Source organism: Grammomys surdaster, unplaced genomic scaffold, assembly GCF_004785775.1.
Source record: "Grammomys surdaster isolate TR1022 unplaced genomic scaffold, NIH_TR_1.0 125767, whole genome shotgun sequence".
In the NCBI taxonomy this organism is placed as follows: domain Eukaryota; kingdom Metazoa; phylum Chordata; class Mammalia; order Rodentia; family Muridae; genus Grammomys; species Grammomys surdaster.
In genome coordinates this window covers 471730-499503 of record NW_021620598.1, presented here as the reverse complement: position 1 = coordinate 499503, position 27774 = coordinate 471730, and the positions used below count along the sequence as shown (strand labels likewise).

General features: G+C 48.7%; 1 protein-coding gene across 6 annotated transcripts in view; it reads left to right on the top strand.

Moving 5' to 3' along the window:
* The window catches only part of Arfgap3 (ADP ribosylation factor GTPase activating protein 3), a 49217-nt gene extending 21966 nt beyond the window's left edge, over nucleotides 1-27251 (top strand). Inside the window, exons 7-16 of one of the 6 annotated variants that reach the window (XM_028788719.1) lie at nucleotides 1616-1675; nucleotides 4477-4523; nucleotides 5799-5938; nucleotides 14077-14208; nucleotides 14948-15091; nucleotides 18113-18244; nucleotides 19435-19558; nucleotides 20429-20519; nucleotides 24074-24195; nucleotides 26217-27251. In XM_028788719.1, the coding sequence (XP_028644552.1) occupies nucleotides 1616-1675; nucleotides 4477-4523; nucleotides 5799-5938; nucleotides 14077-14208; nucleotides 14948-15091; nucleotides 18113-18244; nucleotides 19435-19558; nucleotides 20429-20519; nucleotides 24074-24195; nucleotides 26217-26234 (1010 nt within the window). In that variant the 3' untranslated portion in view covers nucleotides 26235-27251. Of the gene's footprint in view, nucleotides 1-1615; nucleotides 1676-4473; nucleotides 4524-5798; nucleotides 5939-14073; nucleotides 14209-14947; nucleotides 15092-18109; nucleotides 18245-19434; nucleotides 19559-20428; nucleotides 20520-24073; nucleotides 24196-26216 lie in introns of all 6 variants that reach the window. The other 5 variants (XM_028788718.1, XM_028788715.1, XM_028788716.1 and 2 more) reach the window with 5 other exon arrangements.
* Nucleotides 27252-27774: the final 523 nt, after the last annotated feature.

Genomic DNA, 27774 nt, shown 5'->3' with positions numbered 1-27774 from the left:
TGCTGGCTTACCGAGGCTCAGTACCAGCCCTTGGGTTGGGGACACAGTATCTGAAGTGGATTGCAGTCGGTGATGTCTGTCATGGGAAGGGTGGTGGGAGAGAACTGCTCCGGAAGCCACAGCTCAGATTTCTGTTTCCTGGGAGAGAAGTGGACAGTCCATGGCCGATTTTCATCTATGGCTTATATCCTGCGGAATTTCTTTTTCACATCCTGTGATTGAGCCACCTTGGAGGAAGATAGGAGTCCACCTGGCATCTTCCCCCATTCCCACCATGCTTTCTCTCCTGGGGATGCAACTCCAGGTGCGGCCATTGGCCACGCCCAGCACAGCTGCTTTCTGTACTTTGTCTCCCTCCGGCCTAGCACAGAACGCCCTGTTCTGGAGGTTGCTGTACCCTGTGGCTTGCATGTGACATGTGTCCCAGTGGAGGGGAGTATGCAGTCCATGTGTCCTTGGTACCACAGTGCCTCACTGTAAACTGAGGACAGGGTGGTGGCACATGCCTACTGTCTCAGCACTGTGGTAAAGGCAGGAAGATCAGGGTTCAGTGCCTTGGCTACAAAGGGAGTTCAAGGCCAGCCCAAGCTATATGAAACCCTGTCCAAAACAATTACAAAATAGAACAGTGAGTGGTGTCAGTTGAAAAAACTACTGATTTTCATGCTATAAAACCAATGTTTTAAAAATGCACTTGCATTTAGTAGATATCTATCCCTCCCTCTCTCTCTCTCTCTCTCTCTCTCTCTCTCTCTCTCTCTCTCTTGCCTCACGCATGCTCTATTGCTGAGGATGAGTGTGAACTTCTGGTTGTCCTGCCTCCACCTCCTGGGGCTGAGGCTGCAGGAGGACACAGGACCCTTACAGCACTTCTAAGTCAAATTGGTTATGATGAGGCTCGTGGGGGCAGGTGACAGAGCCAGGGGTCTGCTGGATAGCGAAATGACTGTCATGATTCTCAGCATCTTAGCATACTTACAGCTGTTAGCACTGGTTGTCTAATAGCAGAGAGCTTTCAAACATGTCTCCCAGAGAGAGGTGGCAGTGTTTGATATGATACATGACCATTGTACACTGTACACACGTGTTCAAGTATTAGAGTTTGTCTCATAAGTACATATGATTATTATATGTCAACCTAAAAGAAAAATGTATTTTAAAAAATGAAGGTTCACATGGTGGCCCACACCTTTAATCCCAGCATTCAGGAGGCAGAGGCAGGCATAGCAATGAGTTAGGGGCCAGCCTGGTCTACAGAGTGAGTTCGAGGACAGCCAGAGCTACACAGAGAAACCCTGTCTCAAAAAACAAACTAACAAACTAATAATAAGGTACACATGGCGGCTCCCGCCTGTAATCCCAGCCTCTGAGTTCAGGTAGCCTGGTTTCCCTAGTAAAACCCTGTCTTAGGATGAGGAGTGGGGTTTATCTCAGTGATAGCACCGGTGTGGCATGTGCGCCATAAACAGCTGTGATGAACTAGACCATGAAGCTGCAGAGCGCCGGGATTGACCTGGTGTGCTGAGAAGCACAGAAGCGACTCGAAGTCTCTGGTACTCAAAGGAGATTTGCCAAGGTCATTTTCTGCATTAACATCAGCATTTCACACTTTCAGGTGGGCCAGGACAAGGGCCAAGCGTGGAAGGTCTGAACACCCCTGGGAAGGCTGCACCAGGTAGTATACTCAGGGCCCTGGGTCCGTCTTTGATTGTGCATGTCTCAGTGCTTAGAGGGATCCAACATTCTGATGGAACCCATTCATGAGTTTTATCAGGCAAAGCTGCCTTTCCATGTAGCCAGTGTGGCCGTGTTCCTTAAAAGGCTCTTTCACAAACATGCCCACACTAAGCCAAGCTCAGAGACCCACATACCCTTCATCGGGAGCTCCATACTTTCCTCTTGTTATGAACTTCAAAGATAGTGTCTTATTTTTAAGGAATAATAATCAGATATTGATGTATATTACATTTTTATGTATTAGAAAGTAGCCATATAACCGGGCGGTGGTGGCGCATGCCTTTAATCCCTGCACTTGGGAGGCAGAGGCAGGCGGATTTCTGAGTTTGAGGCCACCCTGGTCTACAGAGTGAGTTCCAGGACAGCCAAGGCTACAAGAGAAACCATGTCTCAAAAAAAAAAAAAAAAAAAAGAAAAGGAAAAAGAAAAAAAAAGAAAGTAGCCATATTAATGGAAAAATAACTAAACTTTCTGATCATTTTCATCACCTGTCAGACTCCTCAGAGTTGGGAAACAGATGGAAAAGGAGTCTAAAGCAGAGCAATGGAAATAGAGTTTCCTGTGGGCATCCTTCACACCTGGGCGTCCTTCACACCTGGGCATCCTTCACACCTGACTTTCAGAGCTAGTGTATCCTCAGGACTGCAGTGGAGGATTTACATGCTTTTTCCCCCACCATAGAGGCCCTCAAGGATGTGTGTGTGTGTGTGCGTGTGCAAGTGCGTGTGCGTGTGTGTGTGTGTGTGTGTGGTGAAACCAGAGCTTCATGTATGCTAGGCAAGGGCTCTACCACTGAGCTCTACCCCCAGCCCAAGATTTTATTCTTTCCAGGTCACTAAAACATAATTCTAAAACCAGAATGTATAACTGTCGATTGAAAATGATGCAGAAAGTGGTAATTTAAAGAAACTCTACACAGTGTGTATTTTTGTGAAATTTTTACAAATGTTGATAAGAAGGTCTTAGCGGAAAAGAGGCAGCTACTGAATGACAGGAGGCTTCCTGTGTCTCAGAGGCTGATGAGAAGGCCTGTGCTTGAGTCAGTAAGCAAAGCCCAGCCAACGAGTTGGTGCCTCACAGTGCAGTGGGTAGAGCTCCTGCCTACGCTGCAGTCAGGCACTGACTGCCAGTGCCACAGAGCAGTGGTGATGGGCGTGGCGGTGATGGGATGAGAATATGATGGTAGAGATGGAGGTGGTGGTGGAGGAGGAGGAGGAGGAGGAGGAGGAAGAGAGGTTGATGGTGGTGGTGGTGGTGATGGTGATGGAGGTGGTGGTGATGGTGACAGTGATGAAGATGATAGCAAGAAGGTGTTTTAATAATTTGGTGACAGAGCACTTGCCTAACATGCATAAAGCCCTTTGGTCTAACCCTAGCCACAAAAACACAAAGAAAATTAGGACCATGGACATAGTCCAGCAGTAGTATACTTGCTTATTAGTATTCCTGAGGCCCTGGGTTCAGTCCCCAGCACCAAAATCTTTTTTTAAAGGAAGAATCAAAGACAGACAGGGCACAGTTATTACCTGGTCACTGGGGCATTGGAGTAGAAGAAAGGTTCTTGTCAGGAGTGGGGCTTGTCACATCAGGCCATGCCCTGGCACATGCAGCACAGCCCTGGGAGCTCCACTGTCCACAGTGTAGTCACCTCGTCAGCTGGATAAGGCTGCACAGAGGAATGGAATCTGTCCGAACTGGGGCCAGGGAGCTGTGGCTTTTAATCAGGTAGGTGTGATCTGATGGTTGAAGCTGGCAGGGTGCCAGGCTTTCACTATTACCCCCTGGCAGCCTTCACCTGCGAGCAAATGACAGAGGCTGCCAGAAACTATCACAGAATGTAGCTGGAGCCCAAGCTAGACAGAGTTTAGCTGGCCTGATGGTGCTTCCTGTGGCCGCATGCAACAGAAAAGGCATCCAAAGAGATCACAGGAACAGAGGCTGGAGCCGTGGCTCAGTGGGGAAGAGCACTGACTGCTCTTCAGTTCCGAGTGAGAGAGCTCACAATTGTCTGTAACCCTGGGCTCAGGCAATCCAATACCTTCCTCTGGCCCCTGTGAGTACCAGGCACACAGATGCTGCACAGGTATACGTGCAGGCAGATGCCCCCACACATATAATGAGAGAGAGAGAGAGAGAGAGAGAGAGAGAACGAACACAGGAACAGGATGGCCCTTCTTCTGAGCAGGTCAGTAAGTATTGGAGGGCTGATATCAAGTCGTGTCACATGCACAGAGGAAGGACCCCAGGCTCAGGCCCCTTCTCACCTGGTGGCAGCCATGCTTAGGAGTTTTTGATGCATATAATTGAATAGGAGAGATTATTCCTCTTAAAAACGATTGCACTGCATTTTATTTCCTTGTGGAGGAGTACATATCATGGCGTGTGTGTGGAGATCAAGGACGGCTTGCAGGGGTCCAGCACATGGGCCCGTGGGATCAAAGACAGTGATCAGGCTTGGCACCTTTACCTCAGGAACACAGAAGAGCATTTGTAAACTGCTTGTGGAAAAGCACCTCCTGGGGAGCTCTGATTCCCTAGCGTGGTGTTCAGAAATCTGCTCTGATTTGGGGTGCCGCATGACCACACCTTGACAGGATGCTGACCACGCCCCAGCCCGAGAACATACAGACATGAGTTTTCTAGACCACAAATAAACAAGGCATATTTATACCACTCACTGGAACAGAGAAGCCATGTATGATTTCTACATATCTGACTTGAATTTTTTTTTCTAAGCAGAGGTTTCGTCCATTATAAAAAAGAAGCCAAATCAAGCAAAAAAAGGAGTAAGTATCACATTATGTAAAAATATGCAGGAGTTTGGCTCCCGAACTAGAAATCCATTTTCTCCTGTTTTTTTTTTTTTAAACTGGAATATATTCTTTGTACACAGTACTGACTTTCATAAGCCAGAGTGGTGGCTCATACCTTTGATCCCTGTGCTTGGGAGTCAGGGGCAGCCAGGGGTACCCAATGAGACCTTGTCACATTGAGATCCCATGTCACCCTAATCAAAACAGTATTCTCATTTATTTTGAGCCATAATATAATTACTGGCTTTTATGCTCAATGAGATGAGTTAAACCATACTTAGTATTTTCTAGAATGCATGTGTCTTAGTCAGGGTTTCTAATTTTTTTTAATATTTATTTATTTCATGTATGTGAGTACACTGTCACTATCTTCAGACACACCATAAGAGGGGATTTGAATCCCATTACAGACGGTTGTAAGACACCATGTGGTTGCTGGGAATTGAACTCATGACCTCTGAAAGAGCAATCAGTGCTCTTAACCACTGGGCCATCTCTCCAGCCCTTAGTCAGGGTTTCTATTGGCACAATAAAACAACACGACCAGAAAGCAAGTTGGGGAGAAAAGGGTTATTCAGCTCACACTTCCATATTTCTCTTTGTATTGAAGAAGGTCAAGCAGAAACTCAAACAGAGCAGGAACCCAGAGGCAGGAACTGATGCAGAGGCCATGGAGGGGTGCTGCTTACTGGCTTGCTCTTCATGGCTTGCTCAGTCTGCTTTTTTATAGAATTCCAAGACTGGCAGCCCAGGGGTGGCACCACCCTCAAAGGGCTGGGCCCTCCCCTGTTGATCACTAATTTAGAAAATGCCTTACAGCTGGATCTCATGGAGGCATTTCCTCAACTGAGACTCTTTCCTCTCTGGCAACTAGCTTATGCCAGTACAACATGTTTAACCTTGTTTTTCCTCTGTGTGTGACTCTGAAGGGCATCTGTGTCATGTGAGGAACAGAGAGGGCCGCTTTATGAATGACTTTCCATTAAGGCAATGCTGCAGTGTCAGTCCTGCGGGCAGGGCTTGGGGTGAGAGCACCCCCACTTTCCCACTCCAGCCACACCTCACTAGGTGGTCCTGGCTAAGGCCTTGAGTCAACGAACCCTATGTGCCTCATTCTTTCTCCCTTGTAGCGTGCTAAGGATGCTCTCTCACAGAGCAGAGAGAACTAAATGCTTATCACAGGCCAGGCAGGTCACACAGAATGCTCCTAACTGCCCTAGGTAGAATCAAATCTTACGTATCTTTCAGCTTGGAGCCAAAAAAGGAAGCTTGGGAGCCCAGAAACTGACGAACACATCCTTCACTGAGATTGAAAAGCAAGCTCAGGCTGTGGATAAGAGGAAAGAACAGGAAGACCTGGCCAGGGGTGCCCCTAAGGAGGAGTCCATGTGAGTGTCATTTGCTTTCTCTAACACACCTTAGCAAGGAGAGCTGTCTATGCCTTGACTTGGTTTGTTCTCCAAATACCTTGAATTTTTGGTAAGTATGAGTGTGCTATGCAGGGTGTAATTTCTTTCTTTTTTCTTTCTTTTTATTTTTACTTTTTCGAGGCAGGCTTTCTCTGTGTATTTCTGGCTGTCCTGGAACTCACTCTGTAGACCAGGCTGGCCTCGAACTCAGAAATCCGCCTGCCTCTGCCTCCCAAGTGCTGGGATTAAAGATGTGCGCCACCACTGCCCAGCCAGGGTGTAATTTCATGAGAGTTTGTGTCATACAGGCATGTGGGTTGGAAGGGACAGGACTGGTGGCTCTGGGAAGTAGCAGTAGTCCCGGGGGGAGCCATGCGCAGGAAGAACAGATGGGACACAATGTCAGGGAAATGCCACTTCTTACCCAAGAAGACAACAGAAGAGACAGGCTAGTGCAGTGTTCTCTGCCGAAGCCCCCCCAACAGTCAGGTACTGAGGTGGGGTGCAGAGAGGCTGATGGCCTCCTCCACCCCCCTCCATTAACTCTCTCTTGCTATTCTGGGGCCAAAAGCTGATGGCTTCAGGCAGTTAACTCCTGAGTTAGCTGCAGGGGATTAAGAAAAAGAAACTTAGTTACTTGGGCTCTTTTCTCTTTTGACTCTTGGGAGAGAGCTGGCCAGGTGAGAAGCTTGGAGTTCCTTAACTCTTAGTGAGCCAGAGAGAAAGAAAAGAAAGTAGGTAAGTCAGGCACACACACAGACACAGGCACACTGGATGGAGCGGGAAAAGAGCTACACTGCCAGCTTTATTGTGGTTGTTTTTATACCTTCTCAGGATAATCAAGTACATGGGTTTCTACGCATGTACTTTTATATTCCATAAGTTCCTAGTAACTTTAAAGCAATCGTTCATGTCATAGGTTGATAAGGTTTAGGGAGTTACAGCAGAATTGTTTACATGTCTTTCCATTGAGACTAGCACCTGACTAAATATTCATTATCAGTTACAAACTCCACAAGTTCATTCTAAGTTTAAAGCAATACTTTTTATATCATAAGTTAGCACAGTTTGTCAAGAGACAAATCGTCTGCCTTGTCTTATTATTTTGAAGTCTTATATAGGTAAACTAATCAATCTTTTATTTTATGTCCTTGCACCTACAATAAATTGCCCATTCCCAGTTTATGACTTTTAGTTATTGAGATTAGTGGCCTCATTCCTAACATAGAAGGAATGTTTTCCTTGACTGTAAGTTTGTCCCAAGCCTGTTTTCTTTCCCTAGGGAAATTAGCCTGTGACACATGAAGGTTTACAGAGTTCTATTTGTAGCTTTTATTCTATAGGGGACTTGAGATTACTTGTATCAATTTAGGAATTCTATAAAATCATTATCAGGAATTATGAAATCATCAATTCATCTGCACAGCATTACTCCATGAGAGTACGTCTCCATGCTGCTCTGCTCTGTAGGAAATTTGCCCAACAGTGTGGTGTGACGCCTAGACTATCTAACTGTGGCAACAAAGGCATCCCAGCAGTGAGAAGCAGTCCTGGGATGAAGACTCTGGGGACTTTGCCTCTAGAGCACACCCATTGCAGTCATGCAAAATGGTGGGCCATCTCCAGAAAACTCACTTGCCATAGCCTTTCCTAGATGGCTTCTGTCATGACCCCTTTGGGGATATCAAACAACCCTTTCACAGGGTTCACCTAAGACCATCTGAAGACACAGATACTTCCATTACAATTCATAACAGTAGCAAAATTACAGTTATAAAGTAGCAAAATAATTTTAAAGTTGGGGGTCACCATAACATGAAGAACTATGTGAAAGGTTGTGGCATTGGGAAGGCTGAGAACCACTGGGCTAGTGGCACAGCATGCAGGAGGGCTCACACAGAGAGACTGTCAGGAATTCTGGTGGCACACAGTGACTGTAATAGTGTTGGTAGCAATGGGGAAGCAATGAGGCTTAGGCTGTGACTCAGCTGCAGAGCACTTGCCTAGAGTATAGGAGAGCATTTGCAGCATGAGCCCAGATGAGCAGAGTAAAAGCAGCCTGATGTGCCTCCTGTGGCGGAGGACCTGGTGGGTCCTCACAGTGCAATTTGATTGTGCTATGAAAAGAATGAATACATGTCAGTGCTTTGAAAGTTTATGCAAAGAAGCCACATGCAAAACTGCATAGGGTATGATTCTCCCCTCAGGAAACATCCAACAAGATCACAGGGGTAGAGGCTGAGGGGGCAGATGGGTATTGACAAAGCAGAGGGAAAGACAGCAGGGCCCTGTGGGGTTTTTTGTTTGTTTGCTTGCTTTTTAAAAATTTATTTATTTGTATGTGCGTATACACACACATACTTAAAGTCACTGCATGAGTGGAGTAGGTCAAAGGACATGCAGGAGCAGATTTTCTGTCTGTCATGTGGGACCCAGGGGTCAACTCAAGCTGTCACACTCAGCAACCTCTTCCCCATCAGTCCAGGGAGCTGCACTAGACCATCTTCTGTGTACTGTTTTTCTGTAAACTATCTCCCATGGAATCCTGTCTCTGTGTAGACTGTCTTCCATAGACTTTTGTTTCTGTGTGGACTGTCTTCGGTAGACTCTTGTTTTTGTGTGGGCTGTCTTCTTTGGAGTCTTGTTTCTGGGTGGACTGTCTTCTGTGGGATCTTCTTTCTGTAAAGTCTGTCTCCTGTGGAGTCTTCTTTCTGTGTAGACTGCCTTCCTTGGAGTCTTGTTTCTGTGTGGACTGCCTTCCCTGGAGTCTTGTTTCTGTGTAGACTTAGACTGTCTTCCATGGAGTCTTGCTTGTGTGTAGACTGTCTTCCATGGAATCTTGTTTCTGTGTAGACTGTCTTCCATGGAATCTTGTTTCTGTGTGAACTGTCTTCCATGGAGTCTTGCTTGTGTGTAGGCTATGTTCCATGGAATCTTGTTTCTGTGTAGACTGTTTTCCTTGGAGTCTTGTTTCCGTGCGGACTGTCTTCCCTGGAATCCTGTTTCTGTGTAGATTGTCTTCTGAAGAGTCTTGTTTCTGTGTAGACTGTCTTCCATGGAGTCTTGCTTGTGTGTAGACTGTCTTCCATGGAGTCTTGTTTCTGTGTAGACTGTTGGAGTCCTGTTTCTGTGTAGACTGTCTTCCATGGAGTCTTGTTTCTGTGTGGACTGTCTTCCCTGGAGTCTTGCTTCTGTATAGACTGTCTTCTGAAGAGTCTTGTTTCTTGTGTAGACTGTCTTCCATGGAGTCTTGTTTCTATGTGGACTGTCTTCCCTGGAGTCTTGTTTCTATGTAGACTGTCTTCTGAAGAGTTGTGTTTCTGTGTAGACTGTCTTCCATAGAGTCTTGTTTTTGTATAGACTATCTTCCATGAAGTCTTGTTTCCGTGTGAAATGTCTTTTGTGGAGTCCCGTTTTTGTGTGGACTGTCTTCCCTGGAGTCTTGTTTCTGTGTGGACTCTTTTCTGTGGTGTCTCATTTCTATATGGACTGCCTCCTGTAGAGTCTTCTTTCTTTGAGGACCACCTTCTGTGATGTTCTGGTTTTGTGTGGGCTGTCTTCTGTGATGTCTTTTGTCTGTAGGGACTGTCTTCTGTGATGTCCTTTGTCTGTGTGGACTGTTTTCTGTGGTGGTCTGTTTCTGTGTGGACTAATTTCTGTGGTAATTGTTTCTGTGTAGACCATCTCCCATGGAGTCTTGTTTCTGTGTGTACTGTCTTCTGTGGAGTCTTATTTCTATGTGGACTAGCTCCTGTGGAGTCTTCTTTCTGTGTGTACTGTCTTCTGTGATGTTCTATTTTTGTGGGGACTATCTTCTGTGGTGATTGTTTCTGTGTGGAGTATCTTCTATAGAGTCTTGGTTTTACATGGACTCTCTTCTGTGGAGTCTTGTTTCTGTATAGGTTGTCTTCTTCTGTGCTGCTTGAGTCAGCGTAGATTGTCTCCTGTGATGTTTTGTTCCTCTGTGGACTGTCTTCTCTGGAGCTTTGTTTCTGTGTGGGCTGTTTTCTGTGATGTTTTGTTTCTGTGTAGACTATCTTCTGTGGAGTCTTGTTTTTATATGGACTGTCTTTCATGGAGTCTTGTTTCTGTGAAGTCTGTCTCTTGTGGAGTCTTGTTTCTATGTAGACTGTCTTCCATGGAGTCTCATTTTTATGTGAACTGTTTTCTTTGGAGTCTTGTTTTTGTGTGGACTGTCTTCTGTGAGGTTTTGTTTCTGTGTGGACTATCTTCTGTGGAATCTTATTTCTGTGTGGACTAGTGTCTGTGGAATCTTCTTTCTGTGTGGACCATCTGCTGTGATGTCCTGTTTTTGTGGGGACTGTCTTCTGTGATTGTTTCTGTGTGGAGTATCTTCTATAGAGTCTTGGTTTAATGTAGACTCTCTTCTGTGGAGTCTTGTTTCTGTATAGACTGTCTTCTGTGCTTGTTGTGTCAGTGTGGATTGTCTCCTGTGATATTCTGTTTCTGTGTGGACTGCCTTTCCTGGAGTCTTGTTTCTGTGTGGGCGGTTTCCTATAAAATCTTATTTCTGTGTGGACTGACTTCCATGGAGTCTTGCTTTTGTGTGGACTGTCTTCCATGGAGTCTTCTTGTTGTGTGGACTGCCTTCCATGGAGTCTTGTTGTGTGGAATATCTCCTGTGAAATTTTGTTTCTGTGTGGACTGTCTCTTGTGGAGTCATCTTTCTGTGTGGACTGTCTTCTGTGATGTCTTGTGTTTGTGGGGACTGTCTTCTGTGGTGATTGTTTCTGTGTGGAGTATCTTCGATGGAGTCTTGGTTTTATGTAGACTGTCTTGTTTCTGTATGGAATGTCTTCTCTGCTGCTTGTTTCTGTGTGGACTGTATCCCGTGATGTTTTGTTTCTGTGTGGCGTGTCCTCTGTGAAGTCTTGTTTCTGCATGAACTGTCTTCTGTGTTGCTTGTTTCTGTGTGGACTGTCTCCTGAAATGTTCTGTTTCTGTGTGGGCTGACTTCTGTGATATCCTGTTTCTATGTGGACTTTCTTTTGTAGTGATTGTTTCTGTGTGGAATATCTTCTGTAGAGTCCTGCATTTATATGGACTGCCTCCTGTGATGTCCTGTTGTGTGGATTGTCTCCTATGGAGTCTTGGTTTTTTATGGACTGTCTTCTGTAGTGTTTGTTTCTGTATGGTCTGTATGGACTGTCCTCCTTAGAGTCTTGGTTCTGTGTGGACTGTCCTCTGTGGAGTCTTGGTCCTGTGTAGACCATCTTTGATGATGTCCTTTTTCTGTGTGAACTATCTTCTGTGGTGCTTGATTCTGTGTGGTCTGTCTCCTGTGATGTTTTGTTTCTGTGTGGACTGTTTTCTGTGGTGTTCTATCGACTGGCTTCTGTGGTGTCCTGTTTCTGTGTGGATTGTCTCCTGTGGAATCTTGTTTCTTTGTAGACTGTCTTCCATGTAGTCTTGTTTCCTTGTGGATTGTCTTCTGAGGGTCTCTTGTCTTCATGTGTTTTTTGTCTGCTTTAGTGGGAATTGTAGTCCACTGTATAATGAGAGAAATAACCCTATTTTGTGAGGTTCTTTCAAGGTACAGCTTAGATGACATTTACTGAAATTCTGATAACAGTACCTGGAGCACAGTAGGAATTCAATCAGTGTGACCAGCACACAGTAGGTGCTTGGCCAGTGTAACTTGTTCTCATTAGTCTGATGATGGTTTGCTGAGTGAAACTTAGAGGGTAAGCCCAGATGGTTCGAAGTTGTTATTTCCCTGTTCGGCTCTCAGAATAGCAGGGGCAGCACTAACCTGTGTAGACAGACTTTCTCTATCACAGGAACGGAGAGTTGACTTGAATTTCTCTCTTTTCATTGGTTTCTGACCTGGGCAGAGGCAGGTTAGCTTGGCTGTTGGGGAGCCTGTGCTGCTGGGGCTTGAGGTAAAGTCAGAAGCCTGGTGCTGACAAGAGCTTTGAGAAGCGCCCACGCCCTCCATTGTGTGGTCAGGTAGTTGGGAAGCCAGGACCCAGGGAGAGTAGCACACGATGCTGCCACACCCACCTTCCATGTGTCTGTCCTTAGGATTGGTCAAAAACACATTGATGTGGGCTTGGCTTGTGGGTGGAGGCTTTGCCAGCCACAGTGGAAGCCTCTGGGCAGAGGTGTGTGGTGGGGAGGGAAAGAGTGATTTACTTGGGAACCCAATTTGGCAACTTTGTTGCCTTTCTCCAGGACATCCTGTGATTGACTGCCAACACTGCTGTACAGACCTGTCTCACACCTCTGGAAAAGTGAGGGTGCTGTCTGGAAGCTGGTGTTTCCGTTGATAGGGACTAGTTACAGTTGAGTCAGTGGAGAGCGGGCAGCATGTCCTGCGCTGTTGCACTGTGGAGCTAGTGGCTCTGGCAGTGCTTCATCCTGGCTGGCTAACACTGCCTGCTTCTGAGCATCCGACAGCTCAACCCTAGCTGAGAGGAGAAAAGATGCTTGAAGCCAGGACAGTCCTGGGTCGGGAGTGCTAAGAGGACCTCACCGTGGTCTTCATAGCTTTTTTGTCATCTCCAGAGGGTCTGGGGCTGCAGTTTGATCAGGTAGTGACCTTAAAGACACCTGATGTTTTACCATTGGTTTGCTAAGGAAAACGATACTAAGAAAGTTAAAGAAAAAAGACACCTGCCGGGTCAGAGCCAACCCAAGAAATCCCGTGTCTTGTTACAAGAAGGAAAGAGCAAAACCAGGTGTAGAGTTTCCTAGTAAGACTTCCTCTGCCTTCCCTGACACAGCCCAGGAGTCCCCTTCGCCTAGGGTTCTCGCAGGGGCTGCTGGGGGGGGGGGGGGGGGGGGTGTTCCTGGCACTGTCCAGGGCTTTAGGAAGCAGGTGGTAGGCGCGTTGTCACTTCTCATGGCACTGAGAATCACTGTCTTCCTGCACATCGCTGTTCCTACTGCTGGAGGCAGAGCTTTCTTTATGAGGTTAGTTAGCCTGGGAGCAAGGACAGTGTGCACACACCTTCCAAATAATAATACAACTGGCAGCCCTGACAGCATTGCAGGCTGGTGGGCCAGCTTCAACCATCAGATCACACCTACCTGATTAAAAACCACAGCTCCCTGTGCAAACTGGTAACCTGAATTCAATCCCCAGAACCAGTAAAAGGAGAGAGTTGACTCCACAAGTTGTCCTCTGATCTACAGAGAGAGAGAGAGAGAAAGAGAGAGAGAGAGAGAGAGAGAGAGAACATGTGTGCACACAGTAATCAATAATCAATAATAATACAATGGCTGGGTTTTTCTATGTAGCCCTAGCTGTCCAAGAACTCACTCTGTAGACCAGGCTGGCCTCACACTCAAGAGATCTGCCTCCTGAGTGCTGGGATTAAAGGTGTGTGCTACCATGCCCAGCATAATAAATGGTTTTAAAGTTAAAGAACTTGACTGGATAGGTAATGACTATCCATTTAAATGTTCTCAGAAGCATGATATAGAAAGAGACCTACATGCCGGGTGGTGGTGGCGCACGCCTTTAATCCCAGCACTTGGGAGGCAGAGACAGGCTGATTTCTGAGTTCGAGTGTTCAAGGCTAGCCTGGTCTACAGAGTGAGTTCCAGGACAGCCAGGGCTACACAGAGAAACCCTGTCTCGAAAAACAAAAATAAATAAATAAATAAAATAAAATAAAATAAAGAGACCTACAGAAAATTATTTGAAATACAGCTAATGATTTATATATGTATGAAATCAATTTTAGATATATTTTCTTTTTTGTAATTAAAAAGAATTAATTGAGGGTATGCTGTCTGTCTGTATGTGGGAGTCTGCATGTTCATGCAGGTGCCTTCCACGGTCATCAAAGGGCGTCAGATCGCCTGGGTCTCAACAAGTATAAGTAGGACTAACCTCCTGTACTACTGTGTCCCAGGGAAGTGTCATCCCATGTCAGGCAGAGGGAGGACCCTGTGGGGAAGTAATTGAGGTGTGCACCATGGTACCAGACAATCAGAAGAACAGCCAAAAAGAACTGAACTTGTGTTTGAGAGACTCCAAGCCATTGTCTGAAGCAGAAGCAGGAGCTACAGTCTCTGGACTGCCTGGGATTTGAATGCAAGGTCGAGGTTTTAAAGCCGACTAAGGAGAAGTGTGCTTTTCCCAGCAGCGTTTCGTCCTTGCGATTGGCCTACAAGGACCTGGAAATTCACAGGAAGAAGGATGATGAAAGATTGAACCTGAGCGGCCAGAAGAAGGTGGAAGCCGAGCGGCTGGGCATGGGCTTTGGAAGCTGCAGGAGGTAGGGTCTGCTGGGCTCCAGGTAGCCCAGGGCTGTCTGCTCACTGTGAAGGCTAGGCCAGGAACTAGCTTCCTCAGTACTCTGTGCTTCCTCGCCTGCTGCTTTGCTGTGGTATTTAGAGCAATATGGAGAAGGCTGGCCCTGCGTGGATGAAGTATGCACAAGACCCTGGGCTAGAAATCAAGGTTGGGGATCCACTCAGGCCCAGTCTGTGCTCCAAGTGTTTTTGTTTGCCTCAAAACAACTAACCAATAGGGCATAGTTGGTTGACTCTTAGTGGCGTGTACCTGAAATCCTAGCTCTCAGGAGGTAGAGGCAGGAGAATCAGGAACTTTTAAGGCCAGCCTGGGCTATATAGCAAGACTAACCTAGGCTATATGAGACAGGATTATATGAAACAGTATGTCTGTACGTTGTGTGTGTGTGTGTGTGTGTGTGTGTGTGTGATGACAAATGGCACACATGGTTCTTGGAGAGAAGGAAATAGGTGTGAGTTTCCATGAAGTGTGCACTGCACTGGAGTGGATGCCTCGGGCACACCCTTTGCATGTGGCTGTCTTCCTGGCAGTCCAGCCCTTACAATGCCTTCCAGTTTCCAAAGCTCAGACAGGGTTCCCACCCATCCTGATCACCTTGTGTTTGTTCAGAGTATGCCTCAAAAGATCCTTTTGTTTGGTAAGACGGAAGCCTTTAGGAAGCCAGTGATATAATATTTCCTGTTTTATTCTGTCCTTTCAAGTGGCATCTCCCATTCCGTGACTTCAGACATGCAGACCATTGAGCAGGAGTCACCTACACTGGCAAAGCCAAGGAGGAAGTACCAGGAGGACCCAGAGGACTCGTACTTCAGCTCTAGCTCCAAGTGGTCTGAACAGAGCAGCAGGTATGGGCGTGTTAGGAATCGGCCTTAGGAGCCATTGCAAACCAGTGCCTGGCCCCATCTGAGAGCTCTGGCTGACGAGCGTCTGTGTGCAGGACAAAGGCTGGGAAGACAGTGTAAGGAGCTGTGCTTACAGCGAGGAAAAATGTCTGTTGATACAGTTAAAAACTGAGGGTTAAAATTAGAGGTAGGTGAGATGTACTGTGTGCTGTGAGAAGTGGAGAGGCTGGAGCATGCCCAGACAGACCTTCAACAGCTTCTATGGCAGAACACTGGCTTCTGGAAGCTGCCAGCAAATCCAGTATGAATAGTATTATTTGTATATGAATCTATTCATGAACGCCATGACTGTTCCCTGAGGGGAACCCATGGTACTAGGACAGCCAGGTCCTGAGCTTCTGTGTCTACTGTCGGCTGGGGTAAAACCTGTGACTGGCACAAGGCTGGTTGTGGTTGAGGACAAGTGTCATCTTGAATAGAGTCGTGTTGTCAGAGTCACCCAGAAGCTGACTTGACAGGAAGTTGGGATAGTTTTGACATAATAAGTAGGTACAGAAAGCTGGAGTCCAGGTTGAATGCTGGCTGTGCCACATGACGACCACACATGGCAATGACTGGGTTATTAAAGTGCTCCATGCCACAGCTTCCTTGTCCAGCTGAAGGATCCGGGCGGGGCCTACCTTGCAGGATCCATAGGGAGAGCTGAGGCACTACAGAGCACATGGCTCTGCTGTCCAGCGTCCCCTATAGCCTATGAACTCAGCCGGACATGTGGCTCCGTGACTGGCCAGCTGGGCAGCTGCACTAGCCATGCCCAGGACCCTTTCACACCCAGAGTTGGTGAGGATGGGACACATCTATCGGTGATGGCACTGCCACAGTCACACAGTCATCCTGGTGTCACCAGGCCAGCAGACATGGATTTCGTAGGTAGAGCTGTCGTAGGTTATGTTATCTGTAATCAGCTGTGGAAGTGTTGACTTTCCTATCCAGGCTCCTAGGAACGGCACTGTGCAGACAGCTCTTTCCTTGTCGTTATGCACAGCTCCAAGGTATTGAGTCTCAGTAGTTTAGAAAGGGACCTGGCCAGCCCATGGCTCCTTGTGGGCCTAGCCAGAGGCTGCCTGCCCCTCTCCAACCTGCGTATACTTCCGCAGCATACATGATGAAATATATCTCACACAGGAGAAATTCAAGTTTGTGATCGGAAATCACACATCAGACCCTTTCACATTTGCTTTTTATGAGGGCTGGACTGGGGGCTGAGGAACCTTGCCCCTCCCCACCTGTTGGTGACTTCCCTCCTCCTTAATAATGCTCATGGAGGGTGGTGTAGAAAGAGGCAGAGTCATGTTCATGGAGAGCCAGTCCTGTGCTCAGATAGCAGAGTGAGAGAAAGGGTTTTGGATAAGGTCTCCTGCTGAGTGGACATTTCCCATCCCCAGAGCCTCAGGTCATGGAGGAACCCATGTGGGGCCTTCGAGCCTTCAGAAACTCCTTGACTCAATCAAGAGAGTCAATCCCAAAGGCTTAAAGGCCTCTGTGCCAGGGACCAGTCTGAAACCTGGGGGCAAATGTAGATGTAGAACAGAGAAACTGTGATGCTGTGTGGGTGGTGAGCTGGGCTGAAGGGCACTGGACTGACGCCCTGCGCAGGGCCCCTAGAACATGATCCTGTCTGTGTTCAGGATCAACCTTTATATATGCCTTGCAGCCTCCAGAAACCTCTCTCGTCCTTGGCTCAATCAGAAGGGTCAGGCACAAAGGCCGCTGTGCCAGAGACTAATTTCAGTTTGAAACCTGGGGGTAAATGGTGTTTATGTGTAGAACAGAGAGATTTTGGTGTGGTGTGTGGCTGGTGAGCTGCGGGTTGTCTAGGGACAGAATCATCCTCTAGTTTCCTTGATGACCACAGTGACATAGCAGGGCTGAATGAGGTGCTTTGGCACCAGAGGTGAAGTGAACACACTCTGAAAGCCAGCATGTCAGTGCCACAGAGTGCTTTCACTGCTTCCAAATTATTCATCAGCCATTAGAACTTGCATATTGTGAATTATGGAAGAGTTTCTATTAAGCAAGGGGGATGTGTCCTGGCATGGTGTTTGTAGTGAGTTCCATTATTTCCAGACTGTCCATGATGCTTTATTCTAGAATGCATTCAGAATAATGAAAGGAACTGCTCTGCTGAGCCCCACAGAGTCCAAATGGCTCTGGTGGGGGATGTGACTGAGGCAGGACAGTGTGCTGTTAGGGGTTTTGACAGGAACTGCAGGAGTGTGTTGAAAGGGGAGGAAGGTAGAGTGTCAGGACCAGCATGAAGGAAACGCTCCTGAGGAAGTAGGGCCCAGAAATCAAAGCCCATGCTGGGTGAAGGCCAGTGATGAGGAGAGCTGCTGAGTCCTGAGGAGACTGATGCCTGGGCAGACTGGGTATCCCCCACAGGGGACCAGAGCGGGAGTCCCTTGTGAGTGAGTGAGGAGTAGGGAAGCCCCATGTGGGGACTGCTCAGAGCACCTATGCAGGTGGCACCTTCTTTTGCAATTTAAAGGTACCCCAGTGCTCTCCAGTCCAGATATGTTTTTTCACTCAGGTAGATGAAGAACGTTCCTGCCCTAGGATGGTACTGATCTCCTCAACACTAAGCCCTAGAGTTTCACTGTTGACAAAAACCTGAATATCTCGGCTCCTACCTATCTGAGGGACCACCCAACCTGTTCTCAGACATGCTGTAGGGCATCACAACTGTCCAGGGGGATGGAAGTCTCAGCAGCCTGAGGCTGCAGCATTGGAAAGGCTACACCTCTTCCCTGAAGCCCTCAGTGTGGTTGGGTGCAACCCGGAAGACCTTAAAAGGAATGCCCCATGTCAGCTCTTGTTCATTGGCCAACCTAGTGTTGTCTGTCTCAGCTGCCCTTCAGCACATGACTGGACAGGGAAGTTAGGTCTCCCATACCCATAAGCAAGAGGGCCAGATAGGACAGCATCCATAAGTACTCCCTGTCTCTATCCCCCCCTTTCCAGCAGGTACTTTGACGACCCCATGGAGTTAAGAAGCAGCTCCTTTTCGAGCTGGGATGATGGTGCCGATTCCTACTGGAAGAAAGACAGCAGCAGAGACCCTGAGCCTGGAATGAAAAGCACAGGCTCTTCAGACAGGTGGGAGCTGCAGGCTGGGGAGCCGGGTACCTCAGTCATAGGACCAGTGGGCGATACCTGTGTCATGTGTGTCCTGTGCTCCTTTAGGAAGTTGTTGTGCTTTGGGAACACATGTCAGAAACACCTGTGGCAGTTAGAAAGCGGGCGTGAGGGCCAGTTCCCAGGGATTCTCAGTCCGTGGGTCATGGCCTGCCTCCGGGATGAGTCGCCTAACCCCATTTGAAGGCTGTTTGCAAACTGTAAGAGTCCCCTTTTCCTAGGAAATAGTTCGGCCATTTGGTCTGTGAATCTGGGTCTATATGTATATAGACATGTGTGGGGTGAGGAGTTCTGTCTGTGTGTGTGGTCCTGGTGATGTATGTGTGGGGATGTGTATACCTGCATATGTATGTGTGGTGCTTGGAATATGTGTGTGTGTGGGGGGAGGGAGTGTGGCACATATATGTGTGAGGGGCTGATATCTATGGGACAGAGTGTGTGGCGCTGGAGATTAAACCCGGTACCTGAAGCATCCTTGGCAAGCACACTGTACTGAACTACGTCTGTATCCCTTTCAATTTAATTTTGTTTTATTTGGAGGCAATGTTTCACTGAGTTGCCCAGGCTAGCCACAATATTGACATCTTCCTGCCTCTGCCTCAGATTACAGTTCATGCTACCACATCAGAACTGATGCAGTTCTCATAATTTTGACTAACACATGGCCATGTAATGACCATCAAGAGCAAGGCATAGGACACTCTGTCAACCCTAAGTTCCTTGTTCTTGTTCTTTAGCCGCAGGCCCCTGCCAGTTTGTTTTTTGATCTTCCCATACAGGAAGATGCTGTGTGGACTGGTCATCCAGTAATTGCCTTTGCCCATGGCTCTGAGCTCTGTCCCCTGACTGTAGAGACTCTGGTTGGGGTGGCCTCCATGGCTCACCTGTTGAAGAGCTTCCGCTACAGTTGATGACAGGAGGCCATCATTTATTGTCACACAAGGGACTTTACACATGTAACCTGAGGTCACCTCATAACTGGGATGTCCTGTTAGCCCATGCAGTTTACACGCTGAGTGATGGACAGTGTTGTCCTTGCGTGCTCACACAGCGTAGTGGGTGTTTTCTAACACAGCTGAGATGCAAGGCTCCATACAAGTGAAAACGTGAACTGAGCTAGCCTCACCACAGCTTGGTGTTTTTCACTGTAGGCCCAGTGCTCGCCGGAAGCCAGAATATGAACCCGTTGGCAATACAGATGAAGCCCAGAAGAAGTTCGGCAACGTAAAGGCCATTTCCTCGGACATGTACTTTGGAATACAAGCCCAGACAGATGTAAGGGTGCAGAAGGCTCCTACAGGACCCCTGAGAACCAGGAAGGAAGCTTAGCTGTGGGGACCATGTGGGGCCAGGCTGCTGAGAGAGAAGGGACCTAGCCAGACACTCCCAGACAACAGTGCTGGAGCCCAGGCCTGCCTGAGGCACCTGAGACACTGAGGAGTCAGGGATCTGGTCTCATTGCTGTCCTGCCTCTCTAGGGAGAACAGCATCAGCCAGTAGCTTTTGAGTTAATTTAGGAGATTTTTATGTAGCAGCAATTGCTTTTAATCAGTTTAATGATGGTTAAATGAAGCCTGGATATATTTGTGGGCAGATGCTGCATTACCCAGCTGTCCCCTGTCTCAGAAACAAACACATTAACCCAGGAGTCTGGTGAAGCTAAGCCCTTTTCCTTTTTCCTCCTCGTGCTCAAATGTAGGGGGTGGGCGTGGGGGTGGGGAGCTGAACTCTGACCCTGAGGGTGCTGGTTTGTCTCAGAACAGAGGCTTCATTGCCAAAGGACCCCTCCAATGCTTACGTTAAAATCCATGAGCTGAAGGGCAGCTCTTAGAAGAGCACTTGCTTAATATACTCAAAGCCCAGGGTTCCAACCCCAGTTTCACACACCCTTGAAGCCATACAAATTGATGTGCTAAGTGGGTGTGGGCATTTCTAAGGATTGGCTGAGAGCAGAGCTCTGGCTACCCCATACTGATCACACTGGCAGTGATGTGGGATGCTGCCCCACCCACAATCATTGCAAAAGACACCCAGCTCCAGGCCTTGACTTGGGGTGACATGGGAGGCAGAGAGCCAAGGGAACAGACCCACTCCCGTCTCTTCAGCAGTTCTTGGAGTCTGACTCTGCCTCTTTTTCCTGTCTAGTTTGAAACCCGGGCGCGGCTGGAGAGGCTCTCCACCAGCTCCTCCATAAGCTCTGCAGACCTTTTTGATGAGCAGAGGAAGCAGACCGCAGGTGAGGGGCTCCCTGGGCTCCAGGGCTTCCACAGCCCCAGCACGTGTGTCCCCATGGGACCTTTCCCTTCCCAAGATTCCATGCTCCTGCACCTTCTGCCTTGTCCCTATGTGAGCAATTCGAGCTGAGGTGTCCCCTGAGACCAAGTCATGCCATTTATACAACAGCACCCCTGTCATCTGGCAACTTAGTATGGAGAACATTGTTCATAGAGGAGGCTGGGGGTTCTGGTGACCTGTGAGATGCCAGCCACTGGCTAGTTAGCCGCTGTCTCCTTCCTGTGGGGTGGTTAACATGAGACACTGTAAGGTGTCAGTCCCTGGAGTGAGTCCCAGGAGTCACCTCACAGGCCCTCAGCCCTCAGGATGCACAGGAGGGAAGGAGCGAGTAGCTCTCCAAGAAAGACATAACGCAGCATGGACATGGGCAGGTGAGAGAGGGAGTGCCTGACCCCACTGCCTTCCTACACCTCTGCACAAGGCGTCTGGTCATCCCAGGGCTGCAGTCCAACCATGAGCTCAGAGTAGGCCCTTACTGCCCACACAGAGCTGTGCCTTCTGCATTTACCTGTGTGCTCCCTACCCCGCAAGGCCTGCAGGAACACCCCACACAGCCCACCAGGCCACAGGGTGATCGTGAAATGGCAGCAACCTCTGAGGTCATTTCAGGAAAAAAAAACAAGAGGAAGAGGCCTCAGGAGCCAGCGTTGCAGGCTGAATACTCTCTGTATGCTGGTTTGCACACTTCACAACCAGACTGGCTTTGGTGTACAGGCCTGAGTGTTTGTGTAGGGTAACCATCCTGACGGCCACACCCCCTCTCAAACATTTGGATTGGATGTAGCTTCCACGGAGGAGGAATAGGGTAATCTCAACTGTCTGGAACTTTCTGTGTGGAGGTTTGGGCCTTAGATACAGCAGCACTGCCAGCTTCCTGGGCTGAAGCCAGGAGAACCGTTCTAGGCTGGCGTGTTTTGGCAGAGTGGCTGGCAGGTAGGCAACAGTGTTCAGAGAGAGAGATGGGGCCAGCTGGCTGCTCTGATGCCTGACAGGGCTGGGCCAGGGCTGTGGTTCTTGGTTAGTCACTGCTCTAGAGAGCTAGAGCAGCCCTGACTCCTGGCTTCAGTGTGACCCTCACATCCTAGCCTTCTGTCAGGCCTGCTTCCTCTGTGATGTGACCCTGCTATAAAGGCACTCAGCCTCCTCAAGGTCTCCCAGCAGAGTGTCTGCCCTGGCAGTGCTGGAGCCAGTCAGGCAGGTCCGTCCCAAGGCCAAGGCTGTTGACGTCTCTGAATGCTTTTCTAATTAATTTCCTGGAACATTTACTCCAAAGCATTATTGTTAAAAAACAAAACAAAACAAGAAGAAAAGAAAGCAGAGGAGAGCTCTTTGAAGCGAACACACCCTTCTGCCCTGCGAGTTGTTCCAGAGCTCTGGCCAGCTCAGACTTCCTCTTGCCCCCACCACAGAACAAAGGTCCACTGAACTCTGATACTGGGTCCATAGTAACTCGGGGTTTTGTGAGGTACTCCCTGGAGTACCAGGCCATCCCCTGACTGGCTGATAGTCGGCCTTGAGCAGAGCTTGCCCCTCCACTGACCCCAGATAGCTGGGACTGTTGTGGCTGCCTATCTGTAACCCCACCCCTGCTCCCCCTGGGACATCAGGAGCCACCACCCTGAGCTGCTGGATGGCTTTACAGAGGACTGCCCATTGCCATCCTAGAACTCATTCTGTAGACCAGGCTGGCCTCGAACTCAGAGATCTGCCTGCCGAGGACTCCTTATTTGGCATGCACTTCAGCAAAGGGCCTACACTAGTGTTGAAAGCAGGTCTGTGGCCTCATCACTCATCACTAGCAGGGGTCAGATCAAGCAGTCTGGGGTTCTTGGTCCATGAATGTGCTTCCTGGAAAGTAGATGCTTTATGGGGTGTGATTAGACATCGTGCGTGGTACTCAGGGCTGCTCCCCACTAGAGAAGGTTGAAAGACGGAGTGAGGAGCATGGTGAGCACCAAAAACACCAGCACAGCAGGGCCAGGGAGCGTGTGAGCTGTGGACTGGGCCCTGTGTGGGAAGGATGGGGTGCTCAGGGCCCCAGACGGCAGAGGGAGAAAGTGTGACAGCCATGTTAGAGAAAGGTTGTTTCCCACTTTCTTGCTTATCCCTTGGTGCTTTTAGCATGTAAGAGTGTGTTGTGTATGCGTGTGTGCACACGTGCATGCATATGTGCATGCAGAGACTGGTGGGAATCTTCCTCCTTCACTCTCCACCTGTTCTTTGAGGCAGGTCTCTTAATTGAACCCAGAGCTCACAGATTGGACTAGTCTAACTCGAAGGTTGCTCTGGGAAATCTGCAGTCTCCTCCCTTCAGTCTGGAATTACAGGTGGGATGGCACGCCTGTTCTGCCCTATGATCTGAGCTCGTTTTCACACTTGATGAGTACTTTATCCACAGAGCCACCCCCCATGTCTCTTTCAAGGACAGATTGTTCCAGCGTAACGTAGCCTATGGCCCCACATCCTGAGCCACCCTCTTGCTGAGCTGCTTCCATGTAAAGTTGGCTCAGGGGCCAGGCGTGCAGCCGCTGTGGGCATGCAGGCCTGCAACTTCAGGCTCAGTGTGTTCTCAGGCCTTTGCCTGCAAACTTCTTACCTACATCCTTAGGTGGCAGCACCCTGAGACCCAGATTCTAGCTCACTCCCTGGCCTCTGATGTCAGCACATTGCAGGCTGCAGAGCCTGTCTCAGACAAGTAGCTGCAGGTTGTTTGAACCTTGTGACATTCGCCATTTGTAAAGTCATAGACTTTTCTCTTGATTTGTCTCATTTCTGATAATTTGGCTCATAATATCTCATTAAAGAAGATCCATGTCTCCCCTGGAAGAAGAAGAGGACAGCCCTGAGTGCTGGGTGTCCCCCTGGCTCCTTGTCTGCAGCCCCTCCCATGGTCCAGGCCTTTCTGTTTGTTTGTTCTCTGTCCTTCCCTCATCTTGGCTGCCCTACTCTCCTCTGCTAGTTCTTCATGTGCTAGATCCCTGTCCTTGGGATGATGTCCTGTCCTTGTACCCAGTCACCAGCTTTCAGCCTGGCTCCCGTGACCTGGCTCTCCCTCCCCCAGCTGCCCTGAGCCTGTGAGCACACCTCAGGCCTGTACATGCTTGTGCCTCACTCACATCAGGGGTGTGGCACCCGGTGACCAGACCACGACAGTTCTTTCATGGGAGGACCCATCCCTTGGCACCCGACAGAGCCCTTTCCACGTATCTGGTTTATGAAGGAGCGGATGTATAGAGAATGAATGGACCCTGCCTGCTGCCCAGCACAGTCCAGTTTGAGCCTTGAGAGGCACGGGACATAGTACCTTGTCCCCCTTACTGTGGTGGCTGAAGGACTGTGTGTTGGGACCAGTACTTCCCACTGAGCCATGCCCTACTGCAGGGTCCCTCTCTCTGGACACAACTGATGCCTGGAAGGAGGGGAGGGAGCAGGGTGGGTTCACTGAGCTGTGCACGTCCCTAGAAGAGGGACAAGCTGGCATCTCTCTGTGTGCAGGAAACTACAACTTCTCGAACGTGCTGCCCAATGCCCCGGATATGGCGCAGTTCAAGCAAGGTGTGCGCTCTGTTGCTGGAAAACTCTCCGTCTTTGCCAATGGGGTCATGACATCCATTCAGGTGAGTGAGACAATGCTGGGGCTCCTGGGGGCCTGGAGCTGCTGCTGGGAGCTGGGGCCTGTGCTGCAGGACGGTCCAGGCATCAGGAAAGCCTAGAGCGGTGAAGTATTCTGTGACGCTGTCTGTAATCTCAGCCACTGCGGGCTGAGGCTGGAAGATCTTGAGTTCAAGGCTTGTCTGGGCTGAGACCCCGTCTGAGGACAGTGTTTCCTAAGTTCCTACTGGGGTTCATGTATTTCCCCACATATGAGTTTAGAATGGAGAATTCTTTTTTAAAAAATTTAGATTATTTTATTTTACTTTATAGATATGAATGTTTTTGCCTGCATGTGTGTACATATGTATGTATGCCTGGCCTCACAGAAGGGATTAAGTCCCCAGAACTGTAGTGACAGGTGGTTGTGAGCTGCCATGTGGGTGCTGGGAATCGAACCCAGGTCTCCTGCAAGAGCAACAAGTGCTCTAAACCACTGAGCCATCTCCCAGCTCCACAGAAGATGTAGAAACCACCCACCATCTCTTTGTTCTGGGGTACCCCTGTAGTGTTCTGCTGTGTCTTGTTTTACTTCTGTTTGTCTTTCTTTTTTTGAGTCAGGGTCTCTCTGTGTAGTCTTGGCTGGCCTGCAGCTTACTATAGAGAGAGTCCCCTGCCTCTGCCTCCTGAGTGCTGTGATTAAAGGCCTGTGGCACCACACCCAGCATTTTGTTTTGAAACAGGGTCTCACTATGTATCCTAGCTGGCTTGGAACTGGCTTTGTACCAGGCTAACCCAGATCTCACAGCACTCTTTGTCCTCCTAGGTACTGGAATTCAAGGTGTACACCACTATTCCTGGCTGCATATATTTTTAAACAAGGAGGGAATTATGTTGTGTGTATGTTCTCTTTTTTCTCAGTGGTATATTTTAGGCAGCTCTCTGGAATTCTCCAGAAGCCATTTTCTATGGAGTAGAAATATGCATATCTAATCTGCTTGCTCACAGCACTGCACTGTGACCTCTGAGCTTTATTTATTAGTGTATACTCATTGTGTATGGCCCTGGTCACCGAAGGACACTTCATAATGTATAGATCGGACTTGATGCATATCTTCTCCACATCTCTACCCTTCACTCCACCCCCTTAGTGCCCTAGACAGTCTCTCTTCTGCTTGACACTGTACACACATACATCCTTCATGTATCTACAGAAATACTTGTCTTTCTGTGTTAGACTTAATTCAGTTCATATACAAGAAGGCGAAGGGGGGTCCCGTTTATGACAGGGAGGCCATCTCAGATTGTGTGAACAGCTTGCTTCTGGAATCTTCTTGGTTATGTAAAGTCATTTCAGAAGCAGTCTATTAAGATGGAGTGTGATCCTGAGGAGTTGACTGAGTTCACATTGCCACTTATGGTCCATGGAGGCTTCTAGTCTGCAGACTGACCCGCTGTGGCCTTGATGAGAGTGTGAGGGAGGAGAAAACCTAACACTGTAGAGACTGGGCATCTCTTCCCTCCTCCCTTCTCCCTCTTCCCTCCTCCCTCCTCCCTCCTCTAGGCATTTCTTCAAGTCCTGTTGGCACCAGTGCCCTGGCAAGTAATATCCCTGTTTTGTGGGTGTGCCCTTCCTGTATTTAAGAATTGTCCCCATTTATAAGTGAAAAAGCAGAGGCAGAGATTGAACCTCTGCTGGATGAGCAGGGACTTCAGACAGATCTCTCGGTGCTCCCCTCACACACACTCCATGGAGAGCTCAGGACATGGCCCAGGGCCCCAGCCCCTGCCTTGCAAGTATAGCCTGGGAGCTCTAGGCCTTGGGCGTCTCTCACATGGTATAATCCCAGGCAGATTCCAACCCCCACTTGCCCTCCTGGCCATGGAGAGCTGAGGCAGTGCTGGCACCACTCAGCTGCTCCTCGTGCAGAGACTGTGGCCAGTGACAAAAGCCAGGTGTCCCTCATCAACATCAATTACATGGCATGTGCATGGTAGGAGACAGATGTGATATCTTGGTAGTAAATGTTGGTCTGGTTCTCTCTAGGATCGCTACGGCTCTTAATCCTGGTGCCAGGCTGTGTCCAACCCGGTAAAACTCCACTTCAGATGGACCTGAGACCACATCTGGCTGTGCAGAATCCCCAGCTGCTTTGCAGGCAGGCTCCACTAGTTGGCAAGGCACCTGCACACTTCTGAGTTGTCCCTTTTCCTCTGAGACCTCCCCATTTCTATGTAGTGGGGCTTTGCTTTCGTTTCTGGTTTAGGTTAGCTCCTTGTGTCTCTCAAGCATATCCTTGCTTTATCTTTGGGGCATCTTTAGTTCCAAGAACTGGAAGCCTGAGCCGATGGCTCCTCCCACCTCTCTCCAGACCGGGAGCCTTCACCTGAGGCACCTGAGAGTCTCCGTGGACTGTGGGCTCAGGAGGCCTGGGGAACTAAATCCACGGCACACACTTCTCACGGCAAAGAAGCAAAACAACAAAAACAAGACCAGAAGTGCCCAGCCCCTGCTGACAGATTGCTTCCTGTGTGTCCCCACACAACAAGGAGATTTCAAACAACACACACTTAAAGCCATCTGTCACTCTGTAAATTATTTTGTACATTCTCTACTTTTACAAGTGTTCCCCAGTCAGTTCCTTTAACAAACCTGAGCTTCCATGATGCCAAGGGAGTTCACTGCGGCCTGGGAATACATTGGGTGTCACCGTGGGAGAGGATGAGTGTGGCCAGCCCAGGGCTCCCAAGTGCACTTAGCAGTCCCAGTCCCAGGAGCACAGGCTGAGAAGGACTGCAGTGCAGCTTCAGGACAAGGCTCAGATCCAGGGAGGGGGCGATTATAATCGGGTAGTTTTGTTAATATTTTTTATCTTGACCTTGATGTTCCAAAAGTTACAGATAGATGTAAGCCACTAAAGTCATTTGGCTGTGTTTTAGACAGCACCAGAATATACTGTTCAGGGCAGTAAAATATATTTGAAATTTGATGAACCAAAAATGTGATTTCAGATGACTATTTTGTGACTCTTTCTTAAAAGGTCCCATTTGTAGACTTCTAAATATAACACACAGCACAGGAGACCGTTGCCTGGGTTGTCATTCCTCAAGAGCCTTTGTACCGAATCACTGTACACTGGGCACACCCATGTTAGCTACAGGTGGGACTGACAGACGCCGTCATCACAGCACAGTGGGCAGGCGCATCTCGGAGGGGAGGAGGCTTCTGTGACAACTGGCAGACAGCCCTCCACAACACACTGGAGCCAACATGGCAGCACACGCCTGTAGCCACAACATGCGGGTTTTCCTATAGGTTGTAATGTCAGGATCAAGGTGTGGTGAGGGTGGATGTTCCCAGAGACCTCCATTCCTGACGTGTGGGCAACGGATGCTGTTGGTATTACCCCTTTTTTCTTTATTGTTTCAGTGTTGGGCTGGGAGCCAGGGCCTTGAACACACTGGGTACTGAAAATGCTGCTCAGTCATCTTTTGACAGGGATGCCCCAAGGACCAGCTGTCCATGAAGAACACCTCAGTTGTTCACTTTCTGAACACTGCCACGGGCCATCAAATACTAACAGCCCACAAGGAAACTCAGTGGC